We start from the raw sequence: 15046 nt of genomic DNA, 5'->3' as shown, positions 1-15046 counted from the left end.
TCAAGTAAAACAGCAGAAATGTGCGCATCGGGCTTTGTCATTCTTGTCATCATTGTCGTTGTCAACATCGTGACCGTCGTCTTCATCATCACCATCGTCGTCATCATAATCATGGTCATCATCATCATCCCGATCATTGTATAATCTTCATCACCATCATCATCACCATCAGCACCATCACCATCATCCCCATCATCATCACCATCAGCATCATCACCATCATTGTCATCATCACCATCACCATCGTCATCATCACCATCACCATCATCATCATTATCACCATCATCACCATCACCATCAGCACCATCACCATCATTGTCATCATCACCATCACCATTGTCGTCACCATCATCACCATCGTCATCATCACCATCACCATTGTCATCATCACCATCACCATCGTCATCATTATCACCATCCTCATCATCCCCATCATCATCACCATCAGCACCATCACCATCATTGTCATCATCACCATCACCATCACCATCACCATTGTCATCATTATCACCATCATCACCATCACCATCACCATCATCGTCACCATCATCATTGTCATCATCATCCCCATCATCGTCATCATCTTTACCAGCACCGGCATCACTATCACCGTCCTCATCATCCCCATCATCATCACCGTCATCACCATCACCATCATCGTCATCATTACCAACATCATTTTACTGTCACAGGTCACTAGTCACCTTAGAGTAATAGTTGAGAGTCTGACTTTTGGAGCCAAACAGACTTATATTCAAGTCCTAGTTCCTCCAATTTCTAGTCATAAGCTCTTAGAAAGTCACTTAGCCTCCCAAGCCTCAAGTTCTTCTTCTGTAAGGTAATAATATAACCTATTTCCCATTGAGGTCAGAGGGTTTTTAAAAAAATAAACCATTCGACACCAAAAGTACAAGCAACAACAATAAAAATAGGTAAATCTGACTATGTCAAACTTAAGATCTGTGTGTTAAAGACACAATCAACCAAGTGAAAGGCAACTCATGGAATGGGAGAAAATATTCATATATCTTATAAGGGATTATGATCCAGAATATATAAACACCTACAATTCAACAACAACAACAACAACAAAATCAAACAGCCCAATTTAAAAAGAAGCACAGGACTTGAATAGACTTTTCTCGAAAGAAGACATAGAAATGGCTGGTGAGTACATGAAAAGGTGTTCAACATCACTCATCATTGGGGAAATGCAAATCAAAACCACAATGAGGTACCGCCTCACACCCATAACATGAGTGCCATCAAAAAACAGGAAAAACATGTGTTGATAAGGATGTGAGTGCCACTGCTGTGGAAAACATTGTGGCAGTTCCCCAAAAAATTAAAAATAGAATTATCCTATGGTCTAGCAATTTCTCTTCTGGACACATACCCAAAGACGATGGAAAGCAAGGACTCAAATAACAGCATTAATCACAATAGCTAAAAGGCGAAGCAGCCCGAGCGTCTGTTGATAGATGAGTGGATAAACTACGGTGCACACAATGGAATATCGAGCGGCCTTCACGAGGAAGGAAAGGCTGACACCTGCTACCACGTGGATGAAATTTGGAGACATTTACTAAGTGAAATAATTCAGTCACAAAAGGATAAGTCCTGTATGATTCTACTTCTATGAAGTACACGAGGTCGTCAGAACCACAGAGACAGAAAGAAGAATGCTGGTTTCCAGGGGCTGGAGGGAGGGAGGACGGCAAGCTGTTTAGTGAACCAGAGTTTCAGCTTTACGAGGTGAAAAGGAGATATAGAGATGGATGGTGGCGCTGGTGCCCAAGGAGGAGAAGGTCCTTCATGCCACCAAACCATACGCTTAAAATGGTGAAGATGGTGAATTTATGTTGGATGTGTTTTACCACGATAAAAAAATAATAACAATAAATCATTCAACGCGCTGGACACAATGCCCAGGAAACGGTCAATTCTCAATGCAGGGAGTTAGAACCAGCAGCAGTCCTGCCAGGTCCAGACCGCTCCCCCATTCCAGAATTGAGGAACGAGGGGTGCTGGGATGTCCCAGGTGTCACCGAGAGTGAGGAGCCGAGCTGGACAGGGCCAGGTGAGTGCACTGGACTTGCCTGCCTGCACTGCCTTTGCCCCGCCCCCTGGCTGTCCTTTCAAGACCTGGCTCGGTTTTCTGGGCTCCTGGAACCCTGAACCCTCGCCCCCATAGCCCTCACCCCTCATGGCCTCTCTGTGTGCGTGTCCCACCCCTCTGGCTAGAACCAAGAGCCACGAGGCCAGGGTCCCCATCTGTGGCCATCCCCAGCCACGAGGCCAGGGTCCCACACCTGAGTCCTAGGCCACTGCCCTCTCCCCGTGGTGCCCCAATGCAGCAAGACACACTGAGCTGCTCTCTTTCCTTCTGCCTCCAGAGGTTTAGACGAATCCCTTGCTGGCCTTCCTAGGAAGTCTGCTTTTCCTCGGGTGCTCACCACGCAGCGCTCCCTAGAGGAACGGACCTGGGTCTGAACCCCACAACCCAAGGTGCATCTGGATGTGGTCTGTGATCCCATCTCTGCCCTGTTTCCACTGGGAATTTGGAGTCCGCTTGTCCAGAGAGAGGCTTTAAAGCCGAGGTCCTCACATGGTAGCTCCACCAGGAGCCAAGTCCTTCGGTTACCACCTCTGTGGCTTGGAAGGGAGAATTACACTGACTTCAGAGGGTGTTTCAACAACTAAATGCACCTGTGCACGTCATGTCTTTCGGCAAATATGCCCGGCACCTACAATGATTCCGTGAATAGAGATGGGGAACCCACCAGGCTCCTGGGGAACCTCACGGGTGCCCACGGCCTCCGCGCCCGAGGCTCACTCCGAACTTGACCCCACGCATCAGCCATTGTATCTAACCATCTCCTGGGCACCCCACGGTACCTCAATCTCTTTATGCCTCACGTGAGACCATTTCCTCCCTCCCAAGCCCCCTTCCTCCTTCTTTTCTTCTCCTTACTGTGGGCGCTGTTGTCATAGCTCAGCCTTCCGACCTGAAAACACCCCAGTCATTGGAGACCCCCCTGCCCTAGGCTAATCAGCTAACAGCTCGAACAGTTCCCCCCGAGTTGTCCCCGCGCCGCCTTCTCCTCCATCCTCTTCTCACATCTACTGTGTAGTTAGGCTCTCGCCATCTGTTTCCTTCCTCTTCCAGACTCCAGGCTGCACCCACCCCACCCTGTCCTCCACCCTGTCCCCCACCCCGTCCCCAACCCCATCCCCCACCCTGTCCCCACCCCGTCCCCCACCCCATCCCCCGCTCTGTCCCCCACTCCATTTCCCCACCCCGTCCCCCACCCCATCCTCCACGGCACCATCAGTGGTTAAAAAAACAAAATGTGAACATATTCTATCCACCACCCCCGTCCTCCCGCAGCTCCTCACCCCTGCAGAACACAGTGTGAACTGAGCACCCCGAGGGAAGCCCACCACCGTGTCGCTCCAGGGCCATGCCGACCTGGATCCTGGGCCTCTCCACTCAGTACCCACATCCCAGCCGCACGAGAACCTGCCACTCCCCTGTGACAGGTCCCTTCATGACTCTGCCAAGGAACTTTGTGTCCCCCCTTCCAGGAATGACCCCCTTCAAACTCCTCGCCTGAAGCCAGCGAACTCCTGGTACTTCTTGCTCTACCGGCCTTCCTTTCTGTCTCTTTCCGTTCCCAGCATACTCAGCCCTTTGTGCTGCAATCGTCCCCGAGCCAGTGTCTCTAGCAAGACCCTGAGCTTCCGGAGGGCAGGGCTGTGCTCTAGGACGTGTCCAGCTTCGTCTGCTCTGGGCTGGACTGTCACACAGCAGGTCCCTGCGAGACATGCGGGTGAACTGACTGACTCTTGACCTCTCTAGGAGGGATGCCGTGTCTGTAGTCTCTTGCCCATGAGCTTGTAACCCAGCCACAAGCGTTCCCTTAACCTCACGCCGGTTGCCCCTGCTGTCTAGGACTTTGCCGGTGGATCCCTGCTGCAGACACGTGTTACCACGCTTGGATCAGGTTCTTGGAAATTCAAGTCCAAACCCAATCAGCATCACCAGCTTTCGTCTATGTCTTGTTCGAAGCTGAATCCTGGAAGAGGGAGCCTGGGTGGGGAAGATGTCCCAGCGGCATGTTACCTGCGGGTCTGGGTGTCGGCTGACGATGATGGGGACCGGCCCGGGACTGCAGCGACTCAGGATCGCGTAGACCTCGTTGAGTGTCATGCAGTGCACGGGGGAGTCATTGATTTCCACGATCTCGTCACCGCACCTGTGAAAGCACACACGGGAAGCGGTCAGCAAGCCAACCACGGTGGCATTCAGACGCCCCCTTCCCAGGAGCCCCACTCCGAGCTGGGCTGTTTGATGACACCTAAAAATTCCACCAACAAGAAGAGCTCCTTCGCCACCCGACTGACCCCCAGAGCAGGACAGACCAGAGCCATTCACAGCTCGGCCCCTCACTGCACGGCCACGGTGGGGGACATGTGTCATACCCTGGGTGGGACACCATGAGCAAAAGTTTGTCTGTAACCTTCCTCCTCCTTTTCCCCCATTAAACTCTGCCTGATTGAGACTGAGGGCGTAGGTGAACCAGCTTAAGTGACTAACCCAGGAACCGTGATTTAACCAATCATAGCCGCTCTTTGGGCCTCAGTGTTCCCATCTGTAGAATGGTTAGGGGCAAAGAGGGACGCTTCATGCGCTAAAAGCTAAAGAAGAAATGACTGTCTGCAGAGCAGCTGAAGTCCTTGCAAGAAAAAGGAAGGAGAAGGGGCATGGAGCACATTCTGGCCCTAAGATGGGAAGTGAGTCATGGAAAATTCACATTTGTTCTGCTACATAACCAGGAAAAAAAAAAAAAAAGAAAGAAAGAAGGAAAGAAAAGTGAGGTACAAAAGAGGGATTTATCCATACACAGAGAATGGTGTAGTCCAACCCCCTTTGCCTCACAGACGGGGAAACTGAGGCACAGGGTGAAATCATCTCCTCGGTAAGACCGAGCTTAGAGCTAAAAAAAAGCTTTCTCTGGAAAAGGCCAAATAATAACTATTTTAGACTTCGGAGGCCACACTGTCTCTGTCACAATCACCCAGCTCTGATGTTGCATGAAAACAGCAGCCACAGACAAATGAGTGTGGCTGTGTTTCAATAAAACTTTATTAAAAAAAAAAAAAAAAAACAAGCAGGTGGTGGGCCCTGTTTCACTGACCACTGGCAGGGCTGGTCATCAGCATGGCCAGGATTGAAAACGCAGGTGTCCTGGGACAGATGTCACTGGCCCCCACACTGTGGTCAGCTGCCTCCTGTTAGTGTTGCTGAGTGGGTCCCCCTTGACCTCCGCTAAGAAAGTACCCATTTTCACTGACAGAAATGAAGAGCACAGACATATAGCACCAGATGCCAAGGAGAGCAGAGGCTTCCGGAACAATCCCTGCCCAGCGGCAAGTCTAGGAGGAAGGACTCTTGTCTGAAGGGATTAGGGCGAAGGCAGTTGCTGTGACTCTCATTATGTCCCAAGTGACAGCACAGCAGCTCAGCCAATCAGCGGTCACCACCCTACGCATGATGGCAAGCCCACCTCTAACTCGAAGCACCATCAAGACAGAGCCCGAGCCTGGCTGGCCCTTTTGCCTCCACAGCAATCGTAGGAAAGAAAATCTTGGAAAATATGGCAAAGCCTTCCTGTTGTAGCAAACCTCAAACCCGGGGGGAAGACAGAGGAGAGAAGACACCACAAATATCGTAACCAGTTAGACTGGGATGAATGTCACCGAACCCAATCACTTACAGAAAGGAAATGTAGATTCAGGGCTCCTTTCACAAGTACTTTGCCCTGAGATATGTCTGCGGTGCCTGCAAAGATTTTGTTTCTCCCATCCAGAAACTGATTGGCTTGGTAAGCCTCCTTATCCACACAGGGTCCACAGGCAGACCGCACCCGAGTCCCTACGATGTCACTGTAAATTCTGGGTCAGCTCCATCGGAATTAAAGTGTGGTCACTTCATGTTTTCCGTTTCTGACTGGAGTTCCCCGAGGTGATGCCTTTTGAACTGCCACGTGCCCACAGATCCCTGAGGATCTGGTTAAGTTGTGGATTCCATTGTAGGAGGTCTGGAGAGGAGCCCGAGAGTCTGCATTTCTACCGAACCCCCGAGTGATTTCAATGCTGGCGGTCCAGGGGCCACAGTCTGAAGACGGAGGCTCCAAGCCACGCTGGGTTCATTCTAAATACCCCGTCTCCAAACGAACCTCCTGGCCTTCTAAGGAATTCCTTCCCTCTGCTGTAAATCAGGATGTTTTGTTTTGTTTTGTTTTTTTCCTTTCTGAAAACAGAAATAAGGACCTACCGGAGCCGTCCATCCAAATGTGCCACCGATCCCGGAGAGAGCGTGTGGACGAAGATGCCCGAGATGCACTGGAAGTAGGGCACGCTGCACAGGCCGATCCCCAGACCAACGCCGGCCTCTGCCAGGGAGAGCGGAGACAGCACGGGGGCTCGTGACCGAGCTCCAGAGGACCTCGGTTCTCCTGCAACGGGTTGGAGCACGGGTGCCCGCGGGGAAGCGCCCGCCCCGGACTTTGTGGTGTCTGAGCTGCTGTCGCGACCCCAGCCCTGCTCTCGGTGCGCCCGGGGCTTGCCTTGCTCCGTCCTATTTTCCCTGCGGCCACAGAACCCCTGGATGGAAGGTGCCTGGTGTGTCCTGGGCTTCAGCTGACACACAGAGCAGTGGCTGCGATCTGCTCGCCGACCGCACCCCGCCCTGTCCTTGGACTGACTCCAGAGGAGGGAAGCGCCGGGGACCCCTGGGTGGCAGGAGACCCAGGCAGGAAGGTGAAGGAAGAGAGGGGAGGAAGAGCCACTGCCCCCCTACCTTTCTGCAGAGAGACCTCCACCATGACCCTGTAGTTGGCCTTGACCGTGCTGGCAGGGGCGGCCGGGCTTTCCAAGCCGAAGGAGCTGCCGTCCTTGGTGGCGCAGGTGCTGGAGCTCAAGGAGCGGCACAGCGGCGGGGACAGGTGGCTGCTCAGGGAGTGGGGGACCGTCAGGCGCGTTCTCACCGTGAGGGTCAGGAGCCCCTTTTTGGCTTGCTGAAAGGAAGAGAGAGTGTCTGCAGCGTCCAGCAGCTGCGTGTGTGATTGTGTGTACCCAAACGTGTGCCCGCACTGTCGCCATGTGTGCCCACGTGTGTGCACGCATGTGCAGGTGTGTGTATGTGAGCACATGCATGCGTGTCCGTGTCTGCATATTTGGTACAATCTACGTCCATCTGCGTGTAGCCAAACAGCTATGACACATCACGCGTGTAACCCGCATGCGTGCGTACACAGATGTGCTGAACGGACCGAGTCTCGAACTGAACTCATTACACAGGGATTTAAAATCATCTGGTTGCCTTAAAAACTACGAGCAGATCTGTAAATATGTCACCATAAACACATCGAGCGTTTTGAAACCGTCTGCTAATCTTAAATAGTGGAAACATCCCGACCGCACCCCGGATCACACTTGTATTTTCCGAGCAGGGTCCTTTTTTAACACTGGGCCCAGACCCGCATCAGCAGGGCGCCCCACGTCAAGGATCCCACAGTTCGAATTTGCAGGTTTGAGTACAGGAGGGTCATGCTTGGTTCCTATGCCCGAAGCCCTGGAGTCCAGCCGCGGACGGATAGCAAGCGGTCACCTTGAACTTCTGCAAAGCATCCTGATGTGTGAGCCCGGCCATCGATTCGCCATTGAGTTCCAGAATTTCATCCCCTGTCAGGAGAAGGAGAGATCACAGCAGAGAGGAGTGTGACCCAGTGAGAGGACATCCATGCACACAGTTTGGGAGGACGGCTTCCCGGCCCGGGGCTCTCCCCCTGGGGGGCAGGTGAGCAGCAGTGACCGGCCTTCCAAGGAGCCTCCCCTCTTCTGAGAGCAGATTGAGGGTCCCCAGCCGGCCCACAAGGCCTGACCTGACCTGACCTGTCCTGCCCACTGGGGTTCAGCCCCTGCCCTCCTGCCTCCCCGACCCTCAGGCCACACGCTCCCACAGCTCATTCCCTGATGCCCTTCCCACAGCGGGGTCTGCGCTCCGAGCCTCCTGCCCCCGTTTCCTCACCACAGTGCATGGCTCCCACCTCCTGCGCCCGCCTCTCTCAGGGCCCTGCCGCCTTTACCTCCCGCATCCTCCGCTAACTATCACGGACCGGGCCACGGGCGCGGACCCTCCACTCCGGCTTTCTGCTGCCAGCCGCTCCCCCAGTTATGCCCTTCCCTCTGGTTGTTTGAAAGACGCTCTTGCCATTGTCTGGGATGGTCTGAAGCTCCACCGTGACGTCCTAGCGTGCTGCCCCGCACGAAGTCGTGCGCCTTAAAATGACTCTGGGAAGTGCTTAGCCACTATGTCAACGCAGCTCGCCTCACCTCTTCCTCGCTGACCTTCCTGTCTAGAACTTGTCCTCCCTTTGGTCCCGCTCACTCTCCATGTCTCTCGGACGCTTGCCCCATCCCCCACAGCTCCGGGCAGCCCACCGGGTCATGCCCAGCTCCCTGGTTCTCCTTCCAGCTGCGTGTCATCTGGGTTTGAGCTGGTCACGGACTTTCCTGTTTCCATGACTTGCCTTTTGTTCCCTACAAGTTATTTCTACCCCCACCGTGTTCTTTTCTTTCTTGGTCGTTCACGTTCCCTCTTGTACCTTTTCAACGATGTCTTTAGACACAGCAATTCTAAAACTACGAAGATACTAATGCAAAGGGATACACGAACCTCTATGTCCAGTCACGTGGTTATCTACAATAGCCAGATTCTGGAGGCGGCCCGAGCGTCCACGGACTGACGAACAGGTAAAGATGACGTGGCGTACACACACCCAGTGGACTATTACTCAGCCATAAACAGAATGAAATCCTGCCATTTGCAACAACACGCATGAAACTAGAGAGTATTCTGCTAAGTGAAATGAGTCAGTCCGAGAGAGACAAATACCATATGACTCCACTCGTGTGAGACATTTAGGAAACAAAACAAACAAAGAGAAAAAGAGACGAACCAAGAGACAGACTCGGAACCCTCGGGGACAGAGTGCTGGCCCCCAGCGGGGAAGTGGCTGGGGGATGGGGACGAGGGGATGGGGATGAAGGAGTGATGGGCACCGGTGATGTCAGGAGGTGCTGAATTTCTCTATTGCATACCTGAAGCGATTGCAAAGCTCTATGTTAATGGATTGGAATTAAAATTTAAAAACTTAATTAAAATGCGTAATTAAAAGTGGTAATTCTACAGTGTCTTAGATGGTTCCGTGATCTTGGGTTTTTGAGGGCTTATCCTCCTGTTATTCCCACTGACGCTCATTAATCAGCGATGTTTCCCTACATCCTGCGGGGTCTCTGTGTCGAACTCATTTTTCTGTGGCCCATTTTTCTCGGGGATTCCCTTATACCCCCCGCTGCAGGGTGGGAACATTTCCTTGATCTACGGAGACAGCCGAGGCTTTCCCTCCTCCAGGACTAGCCCTGAGGTTAGGTTCTCAGCTTGGGGTGTCCTGTACTCAGTAGGGATGTGAATGTGCCCAGGACACGCCTACGTGATGCAGCCTTGGGTCTTCCTTTGCCTGTGGGGAGAAGTCTTTCCTCGCGCCCAAGAGCCACGGGCAAAGTGAAGCTTCCTCTCTGCTTCTCTGGGTCCTGATGGCCTTTCACAGGGGAACTCTTTGGTATCAAGCCTTCAAGCAAGTTCTCTGAGGTTCCTGGGATCACAAATCTGCGTCTCCTGTCCTGTGTGGGCAGGTAAATCCTGGTCCTGTGGGCTTCAGCTCCATGGGCCACTGTATCATCAACTCCTACATCTGTCGTACTTCAAAGTTTAAATGAGGTACTTTATCCAACATGTCCTTGTGTCAGAAATAAAGGGCAGAAGTGGGCAGGGCAGAGGATTCAAGGATTCAGGGCAGGGCAATGGAGAAGCTGCCAGAATTTGACCAAAAATGGAAGAACCCATCCTTGTACTTCAGAGAGTCCAAGCGGAGCAGAAATAGACAAATTTAAAAAATAATCAAAATGTAACTAATGTGTCTGAAGGAAGAAGAGACAAAGAACATATTTCAGAAATGACCATTCTTTTTTTTCCGCCATGGACAAGAAGTTGATGGATTCATTACACAGATGTGAGCCTGATCAATGCTCTGGGTGCACCAGCCACTAACACCTTCCTCTACTTACGTCTTCACGTCGAAGGACAGTTGACACACTAGTTTTAGGTCTGCAGCATGATGACTCAACAACTATGGACGTGACGAAATGCTCACTGAGGAAAGTGTGGTCACCATCCGTGCCACCCAGAGTCATCCCGACATCGTTGACCGTTCCCGATGCTGCACTTTTCACCCCCGTGACTTCTTTATTTCGTCACCAGAACTTCTTCCCTCTTGACCTACTGTACCCCATCACCTACTTTACTCCTCCTTCTCCCCGGGCAGCCCCAGCTTGTCCTCTGCACTCAAGTCCGTTTCTCTTTCTGTCATAGGTGTTTGTGGGCTTGTTCACTTGTGTGTAGTTTGGGTTCTGCCTACAAGTGAAATCCTACGGTGTTTGTCTTTCTCTGTCTGGCTCATTTCACTTATAATAATGCCCTCCAGGTCCATCCATGTCGTCACAGATGGCACGATCGCATTCTTATTGTATGACTGAGCAATAGTCCATTATACATGTGTACACACACACACACACACCATAGTTTCACCCATTTGTTCATCCATGGACACTTGGGCTGCTTCCCTATCTTGGCTGTTATAAACAACACTGCAGTGGACATGGGGCCACCTTTCTTCACTTCTTGAGAAATGGCCACTCTTTGATCAACCTTCATGACGGAATGGACTGAACTTCTCCTCTCAGCCCTAACAGAAATACAGAGCCCAACTCTGGGCTCTTTGCAGAGTCCCAGCGTTTCTGTGGCCGTATCTGGTGGGAAGTGATTAAACTCTGTTTTGCCAAATCAACCTTACACAATCGTTTGTGTAATGAGAGTTATGCAAATAAAACATCTTGAGCCTTGATCTGTGGACCACACTTTTGTTGCAGTTGGATGTACCTCATGCGCTCAAGGCCAGATTCTAAAACTTGGCTTTGAAAGAGATACAACAGGAGATCTGGTCAGTTGTTTAGGGCTAGAATCAGGGGCTGTGGGAAGACTCAGCGTCTTTCCCACTGAATTTTTAGGGTCGGTATTCACAAAGTGAGACAAATACTCAGGGTGGGGGGGATCGAGAGGCGTGCTTCAAAACGCTTGCATTCTGGAAAGAAAACAGAGCATGGTACCCTTTTTCTTGCCGCTCAACCCCTCCCCCACCTTCATTTAAACCCGGGAGAGGACGAAAGATCATGAAACACTGAAAGATTCTGATTCCGCTTTCCTCACTTTGTCCCTTCGTCTCACGGATTTCTCGTCTTTACTTGCCTCTCAATTAGGCGATTCCCCTAGAGCCGTGCCTCTGCCCTCCTCTCCCCCCGCTTCCCCACCTCCTTCACCTGCCCTATAACTCAAGTATTTCCAGGTGTGCAGACCCCCCAGGTCTACACTGGACCCTGCTCCCTCCCAGGGCTGGATCCAGCTCCGCCGCCTGCGGCACAGCCCCACCTAGTGGCCACCTGCGTGGCTGCCCCGCACGGCCCCCCTGCACGCCAGGGCACAAACCAGGGCATCCTCCTTGGCCATCCTTGGCCTCCTCCTCTGTCACCTGGTCCTGCTCCAGGTAAATCTCCTAAGGCCTGAGCATTCTCTCTGACCTCCCTTCACGCCCACCTCGGGGAGGCTGTCTCCTCTGCTCCTTCCTCCTCCCCGAGAGAAGCCTTGAGAGCCGAGCTGGAGCCCCGCTCTTTCAACGGCCTCTCCGCAGGCTTGCCCACCTCTGCTCTCCGGCCAGCCTGCTGCATCCCACACCCTGCTTCCAGAGTCCCCTAAGAACCCTGGGCACAGCTGGTCCCTCCCAAATTATAATAACCTTCAAAGACTCCCCCTGGCTCCCTTGATAAAGTCCGAATGCGTTATCTTGCATAATCCTGCTATCAACAAACTCGTCCTGTGAAGGGCCAGAGAGCAAACATGGTGGGCTTTGCTGGCCACGGGCCCTCCGTCTCAACGACACAAGACCGTGGTCACAAGCCCAAGCTCCAGACCACGGGTGAGAGAGACAGCCGTGCCCGCGGCTATAGCCTCCTACAGCTTTTCTGGGGATCCTGAAATTTGAATATCATGTAGTTTTCACTTGCCACAAAAGAATTATAAATTCCTTTGACTTTTTTCCCAGCCATTTAGAAGCAGGAAAACTGTTCTTCAGTTGGGAACAGTATGAAGACAGGAGGCCGAACAAGTGAGGTTCTTAAAGGGGGTCAGGCTCCCAGCACAGCCTAGAGACTGGCCTGGCAGAGAAGGGTGGGGACAGCTGTGACATCGCTTTTCCCAAGCATCCCGTGTGTGACCCAGTGTCTGGCCAGCAGGGCTGCCCTCGGCTCAGGGGGTGCCTGCCCCCTTGAATTTTTGCCTCTCTTTGAAATTTGTGTGTGTCCTCAGGCCAAGACTGTTGTCCAATGCTCCAAAACTTACTTTGGGGGAGGTGTTGGGGTGGGGAGAAAGCCTGGGCCCTCCAGGACAAGAAGACGGGAAGGGCCCTCAGGAGGTAGCTCTGCTCCCCAGGCCCCTTACTCTCAGGGTGCAGGGGTTTCTCCGGGCCCCAAGAGCTGGTGGACTGTGAGCTCTGAAGAAGAGAGATCATATGCAGTCATGACCTCTACTCCTAGAGCCGGGAGCACCGTCGGCTCTCAGAGAGTGTTTCTCAGATGCATCAGAAGCACAAGGCCTGGTTTCCCTGTGGTTGTGGTCAGGGAGGGCAGGACAGAAGGAAGGGGATGGCAGGGGCACAGAGAGGGGCCCTTGGAAAGGAAGGGAAGGGAACCAGACAGCTCGGGCCTTTGTCCCAGGCCGGCTACAGGACCCGGACTGAGGGCAAACACACCCGGCAAAGTGCCTGTCCCCACGGCATGGGCGGGGACAGGGGCTGTGGACCCCAGGACGCATGCAAGCCGGATTCTGAAGGCTGCAGAGGCATTTTGCTTTCCACTCTCTCCTATGGCCTCGCGAGTCTGTCTGAATCCTCAAACCTCAGCCAGTGAGACACGGGAGATCTACCTTCCTGCAGCCTTCCGTCGGCCGCCGCCGCTCCCCCCGGAAAGATGGTTTTGACATAAATTCCAATGGGGCCATAAATGCTATCCTTTCCCCCAACGATGCTGAAGCCCAGGCCCTGGGGAGAGAAGAGGAGAGTGCACATCAGGAGTGGGGTCCGCGCTATTCCCTGGGCTGATGTTCCCTGAGAGCCTGCCCCAACCCCGGAGCCAAGACCCTGGGAAGGAGACAGGTGCCCTTGGACTCACAGACCCCCGGACTTGGGGAAAACCAGGACTTCCGGGCCACACTGGGCTGCGTGGGGTCGCAGGCTCTCCTGCGGGTCTGATGCCCTGACCCAGAGCCAGGGACATGGCCCAAGACCCCCGCACGACGCTGAGCCCTGGCTCGGACACTCTTTCCAGCAAGTCTGTCTCCGAGCCCCGGGTCAGCCCCGTGGGAAATGATGCTCATGATGCTCGTGACCTAACTACAGGCCTGGGCTTGGACATTCAGGCGATCCCAAGCAACAAAAGCCAGTGGGAGCGATTACAGCAGCTTGCACGGAGGAAGCTCCCGTTCTTCCGCCAAGGCTGGTCACTTCCCTTCTGTTTTTGCATCCCACCCTCCCCTTCCCAAGGACATCACTGTGACCTTGAGCCCCCTCTACTGGGTCAGGAGCTGACAAACGCCCCAGGAGCTCACAGCACTGGCCGGGGGCTCTGGTGGGAGCTCAGGGGGTTCAGAGAGAGCCTCAAAAGCAGGAGTGGTAGGGAGGCTGCAGAGACAAGGCCAGAGGTGGAGGAGCAAGGGAAAGCTGTGAGTGACGTGTGCACCGTCAGAGCAAGGAGGGAGCCCCCAGCTTCCCCTGCAGACCCGCCCGTGAGTCGGAGAACCACACGGCAGACCCAGAGAGCAGCCGAGGAAATTCACACATGCTGGCTCGGTTTGTGGAGGACCGAGGAGCTCCCGCTTCCCAGGAGGACTTGGCTGCAGTCTCAATGGGCTCCCTTTTAGACTCTCAGCTTCCTGAAGGCAGGGAACGCATCAGACTGGTCGCTGCCCGGCCTCTGGCAGGTGCTCAGGTCATGTGCGTTATGGAGTGAAGCCACAAGTCAGGTGACAGCTGGGTCTTTGGGTCCAGCTTGCAGGGGCATTGGGCAGTGGCTCACAGCATGGCTCCTGGACAGACCCCACGGGGACAGCCACTGTGGTGACAGCCTCGCGGCTCCGGGCCAGTGTCCCTTTGGCCAGCAGCTGCTCAGAGCTGAGCCTGTGTGTCACCGGGTACCAGAGTGATGGCAGGCCCGGCGCCCATTCAGATGCCGTAGGGAACCAGGCAGGGACTGTGTTCCAGGGTAGGAGAGACAAGTGGTATCCAAGGGTGGCACAGGGCCAGGAAAAATGAGAGGGAGGTGTGGCTTCAGGTCTCCTCTGTGGGCCCCAGCTTCATCCTGAAATAATTGTCACAGACTCCAAGTCGGCCCGCCCTGGGGAGGCAGCACGGCACCTCGGGGGCAACGACCCCCAGGAGTCAGGGAGTCTGGGGTCATTTTAGTGCGGCTGCTGACTAACCCAGAGACCCTGAGCAAGACTTGTGCCCTCAGACCCTCAGTGTCCTCAGCTGGAAAGGGAGGGGACCCCGGGGCTGTGGCCGCCGTCAGAGGAGGCATCCCTGCCCAGCCCCGAGCACAGTGCCTGGCCTTCCTTCCGAAGCTGCTCTGTGGCCCCCTTTGATCGTGACTCTACCTCGAGCCCTTACAGAGCCTTCGAGCTCTGCTTCCTGCTCCCGAACTCAGCTGTCCCTGCTCCTACTCGCCGTCTTCACCACGGGCCTCCCTTCCGGCACTGGTTGTGCGAGGCGGGCGGTGGAAGCCCTGCTTACGTCAGACTCGCCGTCCTGCTGTGCAC

At 53.9% G+C, this 15046-nt stretch overlaps 1 protein-coding gene across 3 annotated transcripts in view; it reads right to left on the bottom strand.

The window, feature by feature from the left end:
• The window catches only part of IL16 (interleukin 16), a 97864-nt gene that overhangs the window by 17369 nt on the left and 65449 nt on the right, over positions 1-15046 (bottom strand). For 2 of the 3 annotated variants that reach the window (XM_047736113.1, XM_047736114.1), the window contains exons 6-10: positions 13160-13274; positions 7676-7749; positions 6866-7082; positions 6341-6458; positions 4127-4259 (exon numbers count right to left, since the gene is read on the bottom strand). In XM_047736113.1, coding sequence (XP_047592069.1) covers positions 4127-4259; positions 6341-6458; positions 6866-7082; positions 7676-7749; positions 13160-13274 — 657 coding nt within the window. The remainder of the gene's footprint in view (positions 1-4126; positions 4260-6340; positions 6459-6865; positions 7083-7675; positions 7750-13159; positions 13275-15046) is intronic. The other variant, XM_047736115.1, reaches the window with a different exon arrangement.

The sequence above is a fragment of the Lutra lutra genome, chromosome 7 (assembly GCF_902655055.1).
Source record: "Lutra lutra chromosome 7, mLutLut1.2, whole genome shotgun sequence".
Classification (NCBI taxonomy): Eukaryota; Metazoa; Chordata; class Mammalia; order Carnivora; family Mustelidae; genus Lutra; species Lutra lutra.
This window is presented reverse-complemented; position numbering and strand designations above follow the sequence as displayed.